Source organism: Cheilinus undulatus, linkage group 18 (assembly GCF_018320785.1).
Source record: "Cheilinus undulatus linkage group 18, ASM1832078v1, whole genome shotgun sequence".
Taxonomy (NCBI): Eukaryota; Metazoa; Chordata; class Actinopteri; order Labriformes; family Labridae; genus Cheilinus; species Cheilinus undulatus.
The window spans coordinates 40,284,009-40,304,541 of record NC_054882.1 but is presented as its reverse complement, the minus strand read 5'-3'; the positions used below and the strand labels follow the sequence as shown (position 1 = coordinate 40,304,541).

The 20,533-nt window shown below is 39.6% G+C and overlaps 1 protein-coding gene across 3 annotated transcripts in view; it reads right to left on the bottom strand.

The window, feature by feature from the left end:
• Positions 1 to 20,533, bottom strand: part of daam2 (dishevelled associated activator of morphogenesis 2) — a 236,507-nt gene that overhangs the window by 31,413 nt on the left and 184,561 nt on the right. For 2 of the 3 annotated variants that reach the window (XM_041812437.1, XM_041812436.1), the window contains exons 12-18: positions 19,698 to 19,756; positions 17,601 to 17,785; positions 17,110 to 17,412; positions 16,585 to 16,692; positions 13,712 to 13,741; positions 7,688 to 7,794; positions 115 to 199 (exon numbers count right to left, since the gene is read on the bottom strand). In XM_041812437.1, the coding sequence (XP_041668371.1) occupies positions 115 to 199; positions 7,688 to 7,794; positions 13,712 to 13,741; positions 16,585 to 16,692; positions 17,110 to 17,412; positions 17,601 to 17,785; positions 19,698 to 19,756 (877 nt within the window). The remainder of the gene's footprint in view (positions 1 to 114; positions 200 to 7,687; positions 7,795 to 13,711; positions 13,742 to 16,584; positions 16,693 to 17,109; positions 17,413 to 17,600; positions 17,786 to 19,697; positions 19,757 to 20,533) is intronic. The other variant, XM_041812438.1, reaches the window with a different exon arrangement.

Genomic DNA, 20,533 nt, shown 5'->3' with positions numbered 1-20,533 from the left:
ATGGAGCCTTTGTTAACAATAGATAATTGACTTCCTTTCTGTATCAAACAGCACAAAATAATTTTACCAAGTCCACCACAGTCAAGCAATGACATGACAAATACTGGGGCTTACCTGCTCCAGCATATCTTTGGCGAGCTCTTCCCTCTCATCCATCTCAAGAATCGCCCTCTTGATCTCTTCATTGCTCATTTTTAACCTACACAGGGAACAATTTGTAGATTTGAAGTTGTCTTACTCACATTAAAACACAAAAAAAGACAACAGAAACATTGTGAATAGTCTGATGCATCCAGTCTGGACCAGAGTCGGCTGTCTGAGTTCTCCCATGTGTTTTCATGGTTAAGTACACAGCTTTGTGATCAATAACACCATTGTCAGTGTATGCATGTATTAACTATGTGCTGACCCCAGTGGGGTCAGGTTTGTACCCAGGGGTCATTTATGAAATATACAAGAGCAAGATAAGGGACCGAGCGAATGGCTGCTGTTTAGACAGACAAAGCAATATATCAGGAAGTCTGTTTATTGATCGGTAAAAAGAGTTATTGATTCAGATCCTCCATAGGGCAGTGGATCATTACTGTGAGGAGATATACTGATTGTAACCATCTTGTCCAGTGGCTCTTAAATGGTGACAACTGATTCCACTTCACATACTGCAGCCCCCCTAAAACCCATAGCTGCAGTGAGATGACACTTTCCTGTAAAGGCCTGGGGGCCACATCAGGGCCCCCAGAAACTTGATTAAATTTAGAAAACATGCTGAGGAAAATAAATATATTGCTGTATTAAGGTTATTTTATCTCTTTTTTTCCCTTTAATCCCTATAGAAATATAAGTGACTCCAAATATAAGTGACATTAAAACAAATGGTTTCAAAAGATTAGCTTAATGTTTGATTAGTTTTTCAAAAATCTAGCTATTATTACCCATTATTTGCAAATAAGATGCGTGGCAAATACATACCCTTAAGTCTATTCTTGATTAAAGCAGCCGATTTCTGTGTAAATTAAACAATTCAGGGGGGTAGAGAGGGTTTTTTTACTGCCTGAAAATCAAAACAAAAGATCTGTTTCCTTCATGTGTTTTTCACAAATCAGAATGCAGCATATTCACATCAAACTACATGGCAGTCCCAGAAATATGGGGCTTAAAAATCTCAATCACCCCTTTGCGGCTGGCTTCAGTATAGGTAATAGGGACTGGGTTCACTGCTAAGGACTAACAAGACTAGGTAAAAACCTTATATATGGCTGACCGCTATTATCTGGGATGCCTGTTGAAATGCCTGACTGAAATGTGTGTTTTCTGGCAGAGTGATATTGTCATGATTCAGGTTTTTTCCTGGCTCATTTTGAGGTAGTGGTGGTACCATTCTGACCATACGTACCCCGACCTTTCTAGGGGGTCCGGGGGCATGCTCCCCTGGGAGAAAATTTTGTACATTTTAATGGTAATTACATTAATTTAGTAAACTTTGAGAGTGAAATTAAGAGGCTAAATCTACTGAAAATGTTTTTCTTTTCATAACTTAGTGCTTTAGTTTTGAACGGTTTCCTGGTCTGACCTGATAAAGGTTTGAATGATATAGTATTGTGCCGAAGAAGCTGTTATTAACATCAAAAAGCTTTTTAGTCTTTTTTCAATGAATGTTTATTTTTATGTCCATAATAACTGACTCATTGTCCACTTAAAGAGGTCATGTGACCTGCATAATCATCTCTGATTTTAACTGAAACTGATTTCCACCAGAAAACTGTCACACCCTTTATTTCATTTTACCCTTATTCCCTTAATAACGCTGGTATTTTGTTTAAGCTTGTTATTAACTATCTATTATAACAAATTATCTATAATAATATATGAAAAATATAAGTAATATGTAATGTGATTTCTGGGTTAAGTTAAGAAGGATCAATGTTTTGTTTATTTCTCTCTGCTTATATTTTTGATAAATAAAATCAGTGGAACTTAGAAGTTTACTGCAGCTTCTACCTGGAGGAAATATAAAAAAATCTAACAAAAACATACAATCAGTGACTGGTCGGTTCAGCTGCTGCTTCACATCGTTTACCTGACCTCTTCCCTCCTTCTCTCTGCCTTATTAGTCGGGTTCGTGCGCACAACGAGTTTTGATCATGTTTTAAACTTGCTAATTGCCAATACTGATCCATATTTCCTGTTCAGTGATATGTCTGATTGACGCTAAGTCTTGGTAATGACACGCTGTGGCTTAATCATTTAAATTAAAGGACATTGCCGATGTATAAACGCACGCTAACCAGCCTGCGTACACGTGACAGACAGAAACAGAAGCGCATGCATATATGAGGACAGTGCGCTATCATACACCTATTCTACAGCATTAAGTGGGGGAGAAATGCAGAGATAATAAAGCCCTGTGTTTATCCTTGAAGCTAAAAGTCTCCTTTTTTCTTCTTTGGCACTTTAGGCACCAACTCCTGGGCCCAGCACCGCCCAATTGGCGTAATACCATAATTTCAGTTAAAAATATCATCCACCTGCTGTAATACTTGTCAGAAAATACAGTTTCTCATGATGTCAGAGCTTTGAGAGCTGGTGGCGGCCGCCTCTTAATTTTATATACAGGAAAAACCTACAAAACTACAAAAAGGTATAGTAAGTGGTACTGAAACGTCAAAAGCTACATGTTGCTCTTCTCTCTCTCAATAGGCTGCTGCATATATGAAAAAAAAACACCTAACCCTAAAATAATTCTAACAAAAGGTTTCCCAGCTGTTTTTTGTAGTATAAGGTGTCCTTGATAACATACTAAAAATTTACCAAAGTTTGACCACTTGAAAGGTGCAATTTTCAAGATGGCGTCCAAGATGGGCAGGAAGTCCCTAAAATTGCTTGATGCGGGAGCCCTTAAAATATCCTAACTCCTTCATTATTTCAGCCAAGCCAATCTTGGTGTCTAATCCAATGTTTTCTGGGTCTATGAATCCACTGGACATGTCTAAATTGCACTGACATGATTACATACTTATGGAATACATGATTCTGTGAGATTACTGTAAGGTTTTATCTTTGTTTGGGGTGAACCAGAGATGTAAACGATTTAGCCATGTCATGTAACTCCAACTTTGTTTTTGGACACATACCCTTTTTTTGCTAAAACACAGACTTGACATTCAATGTAAAAGTTATTGCACCCAAAAGTAACTTAAATTGGAGTTGTATAACTTTTGATCTTAAACAACTCTGAATTAGCCTGAACAGAGGCCTGTGTGTGAACCCTCTAAAATGGTCACTCATTTCAATTTGAATAAAGTGATACATATGTAATGCATCCTCTATATATGTTTTTGAGTATAAAGGTGGCATTATACTAAACCCAACAAAACTTAATTCACAGTTTTCAGCAATTCAGAAGATGGTGGAAAAGAATACTGACATTTGAAATTGCTTGCTTCATTGAAATGTTGGCAGCACAGTGTATACCATTTTGCTCAAACAAACTTCATCCTTGACTTCTTACAGACAGCATTCCAGAAACTTGTGAAAGGTGAGTCAACCATCCAGTCCTGTGCAAATGTGTTTCTGCTCCCACATCAAGCAAGGAATGTCATAGAGGACCATGGGACCAAAGCAATGGCAGTGTTGTTTCACTTGCCTCTTTGCCCTACAACCTTTTTAGCAAGAAAAACGTTACCGCCAAATCATTTGTTAACCCAGAATGTATGCCGCCAACTGAGTCCTCAACCAAATACCACTGCCAAAGAGTTTACTTCCAGATCACAGTGTGGACTGGAAAGGGAAGTGACATGAACATAGTGGAATGGGGATGGAAACTGGTGGACAACCGGTTCCTGCCAGTTATGACCAGTAAGAATGCTGCCCCAGAAAGCCTCCTGCAGATAATCCACTGTAATTGCACAACTGTCTGCCGAACACAATGGTGCAGTTGCAGGGCATATGGACTACCATGTATGCCTGCTTGTGGACCATGTCAAGTTGGGAATTGTAAGAATCAGTATTAATCAACCTCTATGGGAGGAAGAGTGTGACGACTAATGTTAAATCTAGTGAGGGTCACCGTGCAAAAAAGTATAAAAAATAAACCAGAATAAGAGGAAACAACTGAAGAAAATAGAAAAAGATATGTATAAATAAGAAAAGTATTTGAAAATATTAAAAAAAACAAAAGGCAAAAAGAAAGCATTACAAAAAATTATATTACAAAAATTACAAAACAAAAAAATGTGGTACTGAGCCTTCACGTGGCAGCCCTGTTTTGACTTATTTTACACCGCTTTTCACATTATTATGCAAATGTCAAATTCTCTTATTTTCCTAAATATCAATGCAAATGACAGAATATTTTTCGAGTCATCAGCCGTTAGAGCATAATTCAATGGAAGAAAGTGGTCAGTCAGAAACTCTATATGCTTTGCCAAGGTCACTTTCACACCTTCAGGGACCCTAAAGGGGCCTACCAGCTCTATCCTCATGAATCTGGCCCAGAACATGACTCCGCCCTCTCCTTGCTGATGTCACAGCCTTGTTGGGACATGGTGGCCATCCACCAACCATCCACTACTCCTCCATCTGGACCATCCAGGGTTGCACGGCACTCATCAGTCAACAAGGCTGTTTGAAAATGAGTCTTCATGTATTTCTGGGCCCACAGCAACCGTTTCTGCTTGTGAGCATTGGTTAGGGGTGGCTGAATTGCAGGTTTATGCACGACTGCAAGCCTCTGGAGGATCCTACACCTTGAGGATGGAGGGACTCCAGAGGCACCAGCAGCTTCAAATACTTGTTTGCTGCTTTGTAATGACATTTTAGCAGCTGCTCTCTAAATCCGATGTATTTGTCCATCATAAACCTTCCTCATTATGCCTCTATCTGCACAAACCCATCTGTGCTCTCAATCAGCCACAAATTTCTTCATAGTAAGATGATCATGCTTAAGTTTTCATGAAATATTTAATGTTGTCATTCCTTGTCAAAGGCATAACACTATTTGACACTTTTCGGCAGCAGAGATCCTTTTTCTTTCCTATATTGCTGAAACCTGTGGCCTGCTTAATAATGTGGAAAAGTGCGTTTTGAGATTTTATTTAAAAAAAATAAGCTATCATAATGAAGTTTGTTCAAAAACATTTGAATTATGCTCTATCGGCTGATGACTTGAAAAGGTTCCGTCATTTGCATTAATATTTAGGAAAATAAGAGAAAAATGTCATTTGCATAATAATGTGGAAAGTGGTGTACAGTACCACACAGTTCTAATGAATTTATCCTTTATTGGAATCAAAAGAATTGTTATGAACCACAAAACCACCAATACTCGGCAAAATGATATGAGAAGGTGAAATATGCAATTACTTAAGGGAAACTGTACTTATTTTTTGCATAAATATGCTTGTAACCAATTGCTTTAATATATAATTCTACTTTTAATGACTTAGCTATCATGCAAATATGCTAATTAGAATATTACATGGCCAAAACATGTATCAGGCACCAGTATTCCTAGTCTAGGAGGAATACAAAGGAGTAATGGTCATTTTAAGGCCCTTATGGCTGCCATCTTGAAGATTACACCTTTCTAGTGGTCAAACTTTGGTAAACTTTTAGTATGTTTTTAAGTACATCTGATACTACTGTAAACCACTGAGAAACCTTTTGCTAGAATTTTCTTGGGGTCAAACCATATATAAAGCTGCCTACAACTGCTCCTGGAGGAGATGAAACCTGAGCAGTGTCATCCCCCCTCCCCTCCTGCTTTCTTCTACCGCATCTGATTGGTTAAACACAGACACACAGCGACTCAGCTGCAGGGGAAAAGACACTCTCTGTATATTTTTTGTTATTACTGCGCGGATGGTAGACAACACTACAGGAAAAGAGCAAAAAAGGCCTCATCTGCAGAAGACAAGCTGTCGGTGTGGCTGTGCCCTGATTTCAACAACAACAGCGCCTAGGTCGGATTAAAAAGCAGTGGTCCTACTGCGAAATCCAAGCTAACAGCTAATGCAGCTAACGGAGTAAACAGGACAAGCTCACCGCCATGATCGAAAGAAATGCTGTAACAGACCGGGAGTGGACAGAGAACATTTTTGTTTCTGTCACAGAAAGCTTTCAGTGTTGCTCTCTGCGCTTGTTTGGATTTAGACACGTTGTCTGGTTCAGACAGAAGCGCCACTGCGGCTCAGTCCCCGCTAATGACAGGCCTGCTAGTGCGGTCATTAGCTGGGACACAACAAATCATTAGCTGTTTTTAACTACTAAGGCCTTGTACACATGTAGCTGAGTATTTTCTAAAACGAATATCCCACTTCATTCATTTTTAAAAATACTTTTGTCCACACTGATCGTTTACAAAAAAAAACCTCGTCCACACGTAACCGTCAAATCCGCCGTTAAATGCGGCTCTAAGCATGCCAAACCCATAGGTGGCAGTGTTTTTCAGATGTGAAACCCGTGCCAGCCAATCAGAATGAACTTCCGTCATTCTGTCTCTTCTGCCAAAGATTCAAACACGGCGCAAGCTGTGATATTAGAGAACCAAAAACTCCCGTTTCCCGGCATTCACATGTAACCACGAAACCGGAGTTTTCCAAAATCTCCACTTCGGCCGGAGTTTCCAGAAAAGATCGTTTTTAGTGACATCTGTAGTATATGGCTCATGATCATACAAAAGCCTCACTCACTCAGCGACAGACAGACAGACTCACTCAGACACAGACATTGCCATATGTAGAGCTGCCCTCAGCCAAAAATAAGGTACATTTCAAAGAAAAAAAAATTATTTTGACGGAAATGTTTCTTTTATTTAGGTCATTTAACAGTCCGGCCCCCACAGTATCTGCATAGACATAAGCTGGCCATTGTGCAAATGTAGTTGATGAGCCCTGCTGTAAAGGTAAAAAAAAAAAGTCTCATGTGAAAGATAGGGCATGGTTTCTGAATATAAAAAAAAAGTCATTATGTAAAAGCTTGAACATTTCTGGTAACTTTTCCATCATCATACCTTTAAATGACCATTTTTCTGTTACATTTTCCAGTACCTGGTTGTAATGAGATACAACAGCAAGAAGGTGAACTGTACTGCATCTAAATGCTGTTTGTGGATTGCTATTAAATAAAAAAAGATATGTAAATAGATCAGGGCCGTCAAAGGTAAGTTGATAAAATTAATTTAAGTTAATGCATTAACACCACAATTTTTTTTTGTTGCACAACTTAATGTATGCAATGTTGCATGCATTAAGTTGTGGTCAAACTTGGTCATATGATTAAATTGCGTTATTATTTTTTTAACGTGTTAAAGTTTCTAGATTAATTACAAGCATTAATACATTAATGATAACAGGCCTAATTAAGATATATCTGTCTTTGTCGGTGCTGTGACTAATTCAGCTCTTATTTAAAAAAAAAATCACACATATGGTTAATCACTTACACTGACAGATGTCCTCTTAATTGTGTCCATTAAAGCACCTATCTGTGCCAGACACAGAAAGCACCAGCCTCAAGCAGCTTCACTTTTGGTCACAGCTTTCATGGCTGACCCAACTGCTGCAGGAGCTAATAACATCTGGCCTTTAAGAAACTTTTTCTGTCATTTAATCTAATAATCGGGCATCTACATGCTTTCATTGTTATTGTATTAAAACACATGATTGATAAATCTGTCCACAACCCTTACTTTGAAAGCAGGATGACACAATTCTGAGCACGCCTCCCATCAATGACTGACAGCTCCTTGACCTTCCTCGTGCTGACGTATATGTCATCCATAGAGCCCGTCTCTTTCTGCAGGAGGAAAAAGACAAAACAGGATTACCTTTGCAACTTTAAAGTGCTCACATAAAATGCAAAATCTCCTCCTGACATCTGTTCGGCATCTTTATTTCATTTAGATGATACGAGCCCTTCTAAGCATTTAATAGTGTGTTAATTTGGAGCAGACTTTGGAAAACTCAGGAGAACCAGTTGTTGCAGTCTGATCACTGCCACTTTCAAACGCAGACTTAAAGACTGCTCTCAGGCCAAATACTCTATTTGGCCTTGGGTCAAGTTCCCTGACCTGCTTTCACAAAGACGAATGTTGTGCCTTACTTCACAGAGACCAAAATACTCATCTCATCAAAACCAGAAACATGCCAAAAACTGTTGGAAAGTCTCAAATTCATGCTGGTACAGGCAAAAAAACACATCTTGTGAAAGCAGATTTTATTGGTGAGTCATCCCAAGAACAAAATGCAGGCAGGCCTATAAAATGTCTCAGAGGAGCAAGAAACGTGTCTAAAAACTCACTCCAGGCCATTCTGATATTTTTGTAATGTCACACAAATGTAGTTTTTAAAATCCACAAGAGAAAAAAGTGCATGTTGCTGAAAACTCTGCAGGGCTGCATGTTAAATGTTTTCTATTTTTGGTCCAGGCTGGTTTCCTGTCATTTTTGGAGGTTTCTGCCAATGACGTATGTGAAACAGATGCAGCTTGTAGAGAGAAGGGATGTTTTTCCATGTCTGTGCTGACCCAGGTTGTTTGGCAGCAGAGGAACGCTGGCACTATGTGAGGGGGGCAACTCCCATTCATCGGGCTCTAAAACAGTTTCTGCGGCATCATGGAGGAGTATGGTTTAGTGTGCTTTGGCGCCCACCCAAGGTCTGTGAGTGCAACTGCACTATCGTAAAGCACACGTAGTGCTACTATTCCTGTTCCTCATTGATGATGCAAATTTGTTGAGAACAGAGGGCGATAAAGCTAGTAAGGACATTATGAGATGCCAAGGAATGATGTCGACTGAGGAGGTTCAGTGCATTACTGAATTCTGTAAAAATGTGACTCTGCTAGTATCTACTGCCTGTTGTTTACAAACAGTGAGCATGTGGAGTATGTGTATTCAACTGTAGCCAAGATTTTAATAACCCATGACTTTATAGCTACATTGAAGAGTTTATTTACAACATGCTAGTAGAGATTAGGGGTGGGCAAAAATAACGATTAATCGATGCATCGCAATATCACCCCCCCCCCCCAAATTCAATATCGATTCAGCAAATCCTCTGAATCGATTCACCTCCTGGCCAGTGGGGGTCGCTGTGTGTTGTATGGACGGAGGCCTCACTCAACCAAACAACAACAACCATAACCATGTTATGTGAGGTTTATCACAATTTCCAAGAGGACAGAAATATTATTTAAGTTTACATGCACTTTACTTTTTAAGTGTTTACACAGAACTGTCATGTTTTTTTACTTTTGTACTTCATATGTACAAATAAGTTATTAGTGTGCAATTTTTTTTTTCAGATGTTTTATTGCTCAAAAATGCGAGGTGACTTACCAAGTATGTCACATGAGCATGAAAATAATTATTAAAAATTGTCAACAGGTTATTTGTGTATTTCTGCTTCTTACTGAATCGACATTGAAGCATTTCAATCAATATCGAATCGAAATCGAATCGCAACCTAAAAAATCGAAATCGAATTGAATCGTGAGGTTATTAAAAATACCCAGCCCTAGTAGAGATTGCAGCTTGATAGCTCAATGGGCTACGTCACTGACTTTGTAACTAGAGATTGGGTGTTACAATTCTGGTCAGGACACAATGGTTGAGCACTGTTGAGTAACACTGGACTAAATAAATCAGTCAACAGACTGAAATCTGTATTAAATAGAATAAAATACAATACTGCTCCTCCCTTAAAAATGTCCAAATGATATTGTACAGTGCTGTGAAATAATGCAAGTAAGTTTAATTTAACCATATTAAAATGTTCACAAATGGGGTAATTATGTGTCAAAAATACACTAAAATGCATAGATATTTGTGAAAAAAAAAAACAGGCTCAACAGTTGCTTGTCCCGTCAGTCAAGGGGGCCCTGTGTAAATTCTTTCTGGGGGCCCAATCCCTAGCTACACCCCTGGTCAGAGGTCCCCAAAACATGCCTGAGAAGTCTGTTGCTGAAAAAGCACTCCAGTATAGGATTTTTGCATGTCTAAACCCCCTCTGTTTCAGCCCTGCTCAGAACGAGCTGTTTCTGTGTCTTTGGCTTTAAATGTTATTGAGCTGTATTGCTCCACCTCTGACTCCACCTCTCTCAGGAAATGGATGTGGCTCTCCTGATCTTCCTCTTAGCTAAGGATCAGGAAAGGAGGGCGAAATCTTCTTCCAAGCAGGGAGGGCCAACCGAATGTGGGGGCGGGGCTAACTCTCCACATGACATCATGAGGAGAAAATCTGAGAACAGCTTGTTTCAGCACACATTTTCTGAAAGGTAGAGAAAGAGGGGGGTAATTTTCTTGTACTTGAAGGGATTGTGGACAGGCCAGGGGCACATATTTTTGTTAGAAAAGAATGAAAAGGGATTTTTGCACAATATGTCCCCTTTAAAGCAAACTGATAACCTTGCAAAGCTGATGGATAGACCAGATTACAGTGCTGAATCACGTGACCAGGGTGCTCTGTGGAAATGGGATGGATGCCATCCTCCCTCTAGAAAGTTATTGTATGAATAGATCAGCTTTGATACTATGATATTAAGGTGAAAAAGTTGCTTTTTCAATTAACAGTGAACTAGAACTGAAAATTCAGCTGTATTGTGTCATTTTAATCCAGCATTGACTGCTGATAATGGCATAATTAATGTTGTAATATTCAGCACCCAAATGTTTGTAACAGTGCTCTGGAATGATGTGAAATCACAGATTAAAAAAAAAAAAAAATTAAAGACCCTGTAAAGTGAAATCAAACAATTTTGTCTAAACACACTAGATATGTTGGAATATGGTTGCTGTAAACATGTGAAAACTCTGAGATCTACAAGTGACTGAGTTTTGCATTTAGACCAAGCGGCAACCTTCGGTCCTGAAAAATGAAGCCAATGCGAAAGTGCAAAAAATTGCTATACCGCAAGTGTCCACTTGAGGCTGGCTGCAGGAACACCAGAAGTCCCGTCTGCACACATGTTAAACAGTCGGTTTTGACACACAAAATAAACTGGTTTACGGCCTGGTTCAAAACACCAAACGCTTCTCATTAGCTAGTGTCTTATTTTGCTCCCAATGTACGGGGGGTGATTGACATTTGACTGACAGATAGCTCGTCAGGCAGAGGCTCCGTTTCTTTCAACCGGAACGCTAGTTAGCAGGCTGACAGGAAGTCGCGCTTAGTGGGCGGGCTGTTAGGTGGATCCAAAGTTCGGTTGAGACCAGGATTTCAATATGGAAGCTCCCATGGATTGGCTTCAAGAACTGTTTGAGTCCACCTATTGTAAGCAGATGACGGATGTCACATGGGTTTGTCCAATTCTTTCTACAGTTTATGTTTTAGACTGTTTGAAAGTTTTTCACCTCTTTCCTGGCTGGGTTTAATGTGGGCGGGGCCAATATGTGGGCTCATGATGTCACGAGCCCACGGTAGGGAATGACCCTGCCCCTCTAACATTACAATATAAAATCACAGAACAGCTTATCTCAGTACAGTCTGTTGTTAGCTGATGTCACTGCCATTTTTGAAAGCTAACAGTCAGTTAAATGCTGTGTTTTTTTTCATTGTGAGGTAAATTTGCCAAATCTATCAGCCACAGTGGTCTATGGATCATTTAAAGCATCATAACAAAGATTTGAGCCAGAAAACGGACTTCGTCTCTTCTCTGGCAAAGAGCCAGGCAGCTGCACTCTGATCATAAGGTCAACATTCAGATTGTAACATTTTTTAAACTTGAGAGGATTGTTTTTCTCCTAAGTGGATGTGGCTCCAGCCCATTCAACAGACACGTCCACCCCACACCATCCTGGAGCAGATTTTACTGCCTCATTTTTTTATGAATTTGAAGCTTAAAGTGTAAGTGAACCCCTGGCTCAGAACTAACTCCGCCCACCTCCGTAATTCAACAGATGTGAACAGAAAGTGAGCAGTTTGATATTGAGAGGAGGTAGGGGAAAAGGACGGGGTTTTCCAGATGAGGGGAGTGACAGTGATGTCCCCTTGTCAGAGAGAGAGACACAGATAGAGTCCCACAGCACTGCTGCATCATAGCGATCTTTTAAAGTGGAAGAGTTTTCCACTGAAGAGAGTCCCCTGAAGCAGGCTGTGAAGTGGCGGCGGACTGTGATGGTCCTGAGCACTACCTGTTCGGTCCATTGGCTCCAGCAGTGGGGTTACTATAGCCAGCTCTCAGCCAAAGCAGTGCAGGTGCAGGCAGGAGAGGATGGGAGTGGTCTCTGAATGGTAAAGTCAGTTAGAGGTGGTAACATTCTACCTTTTATATAGAGTTTGTGATGTAGAAACCTACTGATGATAGGATTCTGCATCACATAAGCCTCACCTTTTCCAAAAAGATTTTTCAAGGCAGATGTCCATTTGAGCTAATTAATAGCCATAAAATCCAGATTTTTATCAGTCTGGTGCAAATTTCAGCTTTAACACCAACACTGATGTGTTTGATCATAGTTCAGTCAGATACCTCAGTGTACAGGTGAAAAAAATGTTAAAAGTTTTCACTACTTCTTTAATTTTATAAACTTAGAGATGTTTAATTTGACTGAAATTTGACCTGGTGGTTAATAACACAGTGACCTGCCATACAACAAATCTAAACACGGATTTCTTTTCACTTTACAGAGTCTTTAAGTAAATGTCAGTATCTTCTTAAAAACTGATTTAGTGGATTTTGAGAACAAATTTCTTCTTAAGAATGATCAGTGAATGAGGCTGCTTAAAGCCCAGCCATGCCCGGGCCTGGATACATTATGTGACGTCAAAGACGTATAGGGTTAGCCCCGCCCCCCAGGTTTGGTTGGCCCTCCCTGCTTGGAGGAAAGTTCTGCCGTCCTCTCCTGATCCTCCACTCAGCTGCCAGCTAAGAGGAAGATCAGGAGAGCCCCATCCATTAAGCCACATCCATTTCCTGGGAGGGGCGGAGTCAGGGGCGGTGTCAGACAGATCAGTAACATTTAAAGCCACAGACAAAGAAATGGCTCGTTTTGAGCAGGGCTGAAAAAGAGGGGCTTGTAGACATGCAAATATCCAATACTGGGGTGTTTTTTTCGGCAACAGACTTTACAGGCATGTTTTGGGGACCTATGAGACCAATACATACTTGTCTTAAAAGGCTAAAATATGTCCCTTTTAAGACTTTTTTGTAAACATTTAAATCCTCTGCAGTTTTTCAAAATAACCTAAAGTTTATAGATGTTTGCTTGGGTTTCAGAGGTTTGATTTTTATGCATCTTTAGGTGTAAATGGGTTGAAATGACTGGGAAGAAGAATGATTGCATCAATTATACATCACACACATGTTGTGCACCAGTGCATATGCACATGATTAATCTATTATGCTGAGGCATTTTTCTTCCATCCTTTCTGGGGCCAATGTCTGTGCCTTGGTGAGGTGGTTAGCACTCACACTAGTCAAATTAACCAGACTTGCGGGCGTCCAAATGGGCCAGAACTTTCTGATGTGTATTGAGCTACTGCTAACCTACTTCCTGTCAAGTTTAACTGAAACAGTAAAAAAAATCCTCAGGACTAAACAGACAACATTTCATATCTGGCTGACAAGAGTTCTACTCTCACCACTTTGACACTTCCACCAGTTGCACTCATCATGTAAAGACCTATCCCTTCTGAGTGGCTTTTGCATTGCAGAAGAAAAGGTGAATGAGAAATGAAGGTATCACTGGGATAAAGATGCTGGGAGGTCTTTAACTCACCTGTTTGAAGGATTGGTTAGTGAGCAGGTCCTGTGCAGGCAATCGGAGAGTACAGAGAGACACAAAAAATTGAAAACACATGCAAAGATTAGCAATTCAAGCAGAAAATGAAGTGGTGGCAAGAGCAAAGAACTACAACTAAGCAAACTACAAGCTGCAGCTGGGAAACCCATAGTGAGAAAAAAAGTCAAAATAATCTACTGTCCAAGTCTTCAGGGGCTCATGAAAGTATAAAATATCTCCTTTTATTTTGGTTTCTGTATCCTTACATATGTCAGGATTGTTTTAATGTGTTCTTTTGATTGCATCTACATCGGTCCTGACATGGAAAAACACCAAAGATGAAAAATGAGTGTGGTTCCTAATGCTACAGAGGGAAAACATAAACATAGGACCATTTTAAAGAGAAAGACCAATGACAAGCTTCAAAAAGCAATTATGTCCTGTATAAACATGGCAAAATTGTCGAGCTAAATTCAATCTGACTCGTGCCAAATGGAACCAAGCTGTAGGAGCCAGAGAGATCTTGGGATTTTATACGGCTCAATCCATAGAGATCTGCATTTAAGCATCAACCTGAGCCAATAAAAACCTGCTCTGTATAAATAAATACCTACAGTAAATCACTGTCGGCAACAGCCTCAAATGACCTGTTTCCCTTTAATAGAAGCTTGAGAAGAGAAGTTGTGCTTTTAGCTGTCAGAAGGCTTTTAAGCACAGCCGTAAAAAGCATGAAAAAGAAATTCAACAGTACCTCCAGAGAAGTTAAGTGCTGCTCATCCATCGAGCCTTAATGACCCTGCTTTAAACTGCTATTACTAGAAAGTCATTAGCTCTCCACTTAAACCCATTTGAGGCTGTAAAATAGATCAGTTTATGCAACTGCATGAATATTATCCCATAACAAGAGAAGTGTAATTAGTTTACAGCACACACACAGAAGTAATCACTGTGGCGTGCGTACCACAATTATCCTATTAGTCAGACCCGGTTCAACATGCTTAAGTCAATTGCCTCTCTATTTAAGTGCCAACAAAGCTTCCTGTATGGTGTCTCCCCATGACTTCAGTGACTGTTTCCTGTGTGTAGATTTTAATCCATGAGCCCTGTAAAGACGCAGTCAGGTTGCCAAGTTCTCACACAAATGCTCCGCAGACACCAGGGGCAAAGCTTGAGCCATGTGGCATCTCTACAATTGAGCATTTAGCAGTGAACAGCTGCTTGTGGTAGCCTGGAGATGAACTCTTGACAGTTCTCTGACAACATCCCACCCTGCATTCACCCACATACATACATGATAAAAGATGCACAATAATACTACTGCATCACTGGTATGGGACAGCTACAGCTTTAATAAATATCATTTTGATCATCAGTTTAGAACTGGCACAGTAATGTTGGGCATGAGTTGTCAGATAAATGCATATACACAACAATCTGCACAAGCAGTCAGAAAGATGCAAATAGCCCCACTACAAATGCAAACAGACACAACAAAAATATAATCAGCATTCATGGTACAGGGGTTTATATACAGTTAAAGCTGTTTCCACTCATGTTAAGGCTGTTTGCCATTGTGTAGCAGCTGTTTGCATTGGCATTGCTGCTGTTGTGTTTGTAGCAGCTAACTGTATTTATAGCATGGCCATTTACTATAATGTTGCTGCTGTTTGCAATAATGTTGCTGCTGTTCGAATAGTTGTTCCAGCTGTTTGCCATCATGTTCAGCTGTTTGCAACAATTTTGTGACTATTTGCATTTATGTTGCAGCTATATGCACTCCTGTAGCAGCAGTGCATTAATGTCACAGCTGTATGCATTACTTTTTCATCTGTTTTAATTAATTGTGTGCTTTCTGTGTTTGTGTTGCAGCTGTTTGCATTAGCATTGCTGCTGTTAGTGTTTGTAGCAGCTAACTGCATTTATAGCATGGCCTTTTGCAATAATATTGCTGCTGTTGGCAATAATGTTGCTGCTGTTTGAGTTGATGTTGCAGCTGCTTGCACAAATTTTGCAGCTATTTACTGTTGTGTTGCAGCTATTGATTGTTGCAACTGTTTTCAATAATGTTGCTGCTGTTTGCCATTGTGTTGCAGCTGTTTGCATTGGCATTGCTGCTGTTAACAATAATATTGCTGCTGTTTGAGTTGGTGTTCCAGCTTTTTGCCATCGTGTTCAGCTGTCTGCAACAATTTTGTGACTATTTGCATTTGTATTGCAGCTATATGCACTCCTGTAGCAGCTGTGCATTACTTTTGCATCTGTTTTAATTAATTGTGCACCTTTTTATGTTTGTGTTGCAGCTGTTTGCCATCAGCTAGCAGCTGCTTGCATGAATTTTTGCAGCTGTTTAATTTTGTGTTGCAGCTATTGGTTGTTGTGTAATGGATACTTGCATTTACTGAGCATTCCCATTGCAGCTACTTGTTTTCATTTGTGCCATGATTTTCCATTTCTTTTCTGTCAATGCAAATCTTTTCAGAAATGCATTTATCTGATACCTCTTGGCCAACATACAGAGTGCTGGGAGCTTTGCATAAAAATCAGTGCTGCTGAAATTACTTCTATATAATAGCATAATGACAAAAAATCTTTAAAATTTAAAATTATAAATTCAGAACATTAATGAATATTAGATCTTTATAATTAGTTCTGATGTTGTCAGTGAAATTTTGATATTGTGCATTCCTTCTCTCAATAATAACACTCACACTCAAAAATAAAGGCAAATACCAGCCCACAAGTGCAATTTTACAATTTCTCTAACAACAGGCTTATATTTCTGTGTTTTATGTTAATGTAATGGTCCCAAAAAACAAACATACATAACACTCTATATTAGAATGCTTCCTTCTATGCTAACAAATCCAAACCTGCTGTCTCTGATAGGCTGAAAACATCTTCTCTATGTCCTTCAGGTCGAGGATCTCAAAAGCTTTCAGGTCATCAATTTCGTTCCAGATGGTTCCATTGATCATGTTCTGAAAAGGAGGGAAACGACACAAGAAATCAAACCTTGCTTTCATTTAGCATTCAAACTTTGTTCAGTTACGTTTAATCTGCCAAAACGTTTAAAATATAAGAAAATCAGGCAAATCTTTGGTCTCACTGAGCATCAGAAAAGTTTATAACCTGTACTAACCATATTCAAATACGTAGTGTGCCCTAGCTTTCTTATTGTGCAGCTAATAGTGGGTTTATAATCTGAAATGATTAAGCCCTTTAATTGAAGCGTAGGCAAACACATTTTAGATTTCAAGACCTAAAGCGGGGAAAAAACCTTAAACCCTTAAATAAAAACTTGGAGACAAAAAAAAAAAAAAACAAAAAAAAACAAAGAAAAGTTCAATAAAAGCCATCAAACTAATCAATAAATAAATTCAATCATATTGTCTCACCTCTCCCAGTTTGGCCCAGTTAAAGGACTTGAGTGGATGAGAAGGCTGAGGGATGGACTTGGAGCGCAAAGTGCTGGCTGAGTTGAACGATGGAATGGGAGGAGGCGGAGCTCCGAATAATGGGGGTGCTCCAGGTGGAGGAGGTGGGGCTCCGGGCGGAGGAGGGGGTGGTGGAGGAGGCGGGCAGCTGAATGGCAGTGGAGGAGGAGGAGGTGGAGGACAGCCACCCATCATAGGTGGTGGAGGAGGAGCCATTGGGGCACCAGGAGGTGGAGGAGGTGGTGGGAAAGACACGTTGCCGCTCTGTTGAATAAAATGAAGATTTATGTTTAGATAAGATTTCCTTTTAAGGTACAATATGTAGAAGTTTAGCACAGAAGGGTGTACTAAACAGCCAACATTTCTGTTTTATAGATTTATTTTACATAATGAGGAAGCAAGGCTTGTAAAAGTCGCGTTCCTTGCCGACCACTTCATTTTTGAGTGCTTACAGATATGTCATTAATCCGTGTGGAGAGGTCCAGGACTTGTTCCCTGGCTGAGCGCAGCTCCACTCCTTCTCGCTGCAGTTTGTCCTTCATCTTATTCAGAGTCTTCATCATCTCCTCTTTCTCTTGTGTCTTTGTTTCACACTCCCTTTCCTTCTTCTCTAGTTTGGCTAGCAGCTCTGCGTGATCTAAAATTAAACAGGAAGGTAAACACATGTTGATGTGTGATGCAGGCTAGGATAACATTTGCTATGCAAACAGATCTGCAGAAATGGTGTAGTGTATAAGCCAGACCAGCAGTTGGCAGTGTTACTCTGTGATGAAACCTCAGGCACATACACTCCTTTGACAGAGCGGTAAGGTGTAAACATGCTAACTGGCTAAATGGCTAACACAAGAATATCTAAGTGGACGGATGATGAGGTGGAGTTGCTACTCAAAATGAGCACAAACATTGTTGTAGTCCACCTATTCGTACATATTGTCTAGAACTATAATGTGAATGTGGAAAGAGGAAATTTTATACCAGTTTATATGACAATCAAAATGGTTGAATTTAAAAATTAAAAAAACACTCTGGAACCTGTTTACAAACCTCCAGATTTTTAGGCACCCAAAATACCATTGTAGTCTAAACCAGTGGTTCTCAACCTTGGGGTTAGGACCCTCTTAGGGGTCACGAGACAATCAGAGGGGGCCTCCAAATGCCCTAAAAAAACTAGGAATATTTTTTAAATTACACAGTTGCCACTTTGCACCAATTTTGTCAATTTTTTTTTTTTTTTTACCCCGTTCCATCATTTTTTCCCACAAATTTTAACACATTTTTGCCATTTAACACCTATTTTTGTCAGTTTTAAACTCTTTCCACCCCTTTAATTCTGCCTGTTTTTGACACTTCTAAACCAACTCTTGCCACTTAAGCTTAATGATGCCTCTGTTGACATATCATCGCCACTATTAACCCCTTTTTACACCCAATTTTTTCCCATTTTAACCACATTTCACCATTTTAAATGCCCAATTTTGGTAGTTTAACCAATTTCTGCTGATATATGCAATTTTGTTCTTTCTCAGTTAACCCTTTTTCTGCCAGTTTATATCAATTTTTACTCCCATTTCACAAAATTTCCACACATTTTTGCCAATTTAAAGCCATTATGGCCACACTTTAGATTCCCTTTACAACGATCTATGACCATTTTTGCCACTTTAACCCATTTTTACCATTTTTATCTAATTTTTGCCACTTCTAACCCATTTCTGCTACTTTTAAAATCCAACTTCACCACCTTTTCCACCATTTTTTCTTGCGATTAGCAACACATTTTAGAAATTTTGAAACCTTTAATTTTTTTTTCTATTCAACAGAAGGATTTTACATTTTTAAGAAGGCTTTTTATTCCACAAAAAGTGGATGTTTTTTCAGGTTAAATATGAAATATGGGTACCACAGATTAACTTCACAATGGATCATGGCTTTGCTGACCTCAATGGTCCCAAGTTTCGCTGGGCGCCAGAAAGCTCTCCCAATCATCCCCTTTTATGAACGGTCTTGTCTGCACAAGACTATTCTTAATTGTGCATGGCTGTTCAACCACCTTCAGGTACAGTCGGGGTTCCCGGTCTCTGGCACCTTTATTTTGGGGGTCGTGGGCTGTTGAGAACCCCTGGTCTAAACAACCAACCAACATGCAGTAAAAGGTTACCAATTACAGGCGAAATCTTTGTCATGTGAAGTGAACTCGGATAATAAAGAGACTAAAACTAAAGAGACTTTGTGGCAGGCTTTGGCTCAGTGGGTGAAGTCAGTTGTCTTGCACTGGGAAGGTTGTGGGTTTGATCCCCAGCCCCTGCAGTCACATGTTGATGTGTTCTTGGGCAGAATTTACTTCCACTGCTTCATTTGTGGCATGTAATCGGTATGGATGCATTTGAATGGGATCAGCTAATACTGATAGCCAATTGGCATCAGTGTGTAAAAATGAAGTGAATGGGTGGGTGTGATCTGTGGTGTAAAAGCGCTTTCAGATAACTAGGAAAGTGCTATACAAGCTAAAGCCCATTTTACATTGTCACTAAGCATTATCTAAGTTGTACCTTTCCTGAACTTCTCTGCCTGGTCTCGCCATTGTTTCACCTCGTTCTCATTGACCAACCTGTGGAGAAGACAGAAAAACACAAGTACAGATACAAAAACAGACAGATAAAGAAAGCAAATCCTTAAACAAAAAGAATAATGAGCTGCAGCCCAACCAGATCAAGCCAGGAATGTTAGTTTAAATTGAATAATTGAATATGATCCATTGATAACTTCAATTCTTTGTGGGAGGCCAGCAATGACTTGGTTGATACTGTTTCACTTTTCAAGCAGCGTAACACAATGTTATTGCCTTAATTAATCCTGCATCATTCATTTTTGCTTTTAGTCCAGCTTGAGTTTCAAACAGGGTTATGATGACATTTGATAGACATACGGGGTCAAATAATGGGAGAAAGATTAGCTTTTCTGATCAGGAGGGAATCAGGGTGGTGGCTCATTGGTTAAAAATAGGAATAATTGACAACTCAAAGAGAAAGAAAAGAAAAATTAGAGTTTAACCATGGTGTTTTGAGAAGTTAATCACAATGAGGAAAGATTTGAAAGTAAAACCTTGAGCATCGGTTGAAGCTGTGGCTGGAGTTGAGAGAACAGACATATTTCAGTGTCACAGAGGAGAAAAGAAACGAAGAGAAGGAACTACTAAATGGGAAAACTGCTGAGGTATGACATCCAATAAGAGCTAATGATTCGCACCTAAATGCTTCTAATCAATGCACACAAGGAAATACAGCAGCCAATCTAAAAGCTAATTAGCCATTAATCAGATCCAGGCTTCAACATTCTGGTGTTAATGAACTTGATTACAAAGGCTGAGTGGTTTAAATTACAACTA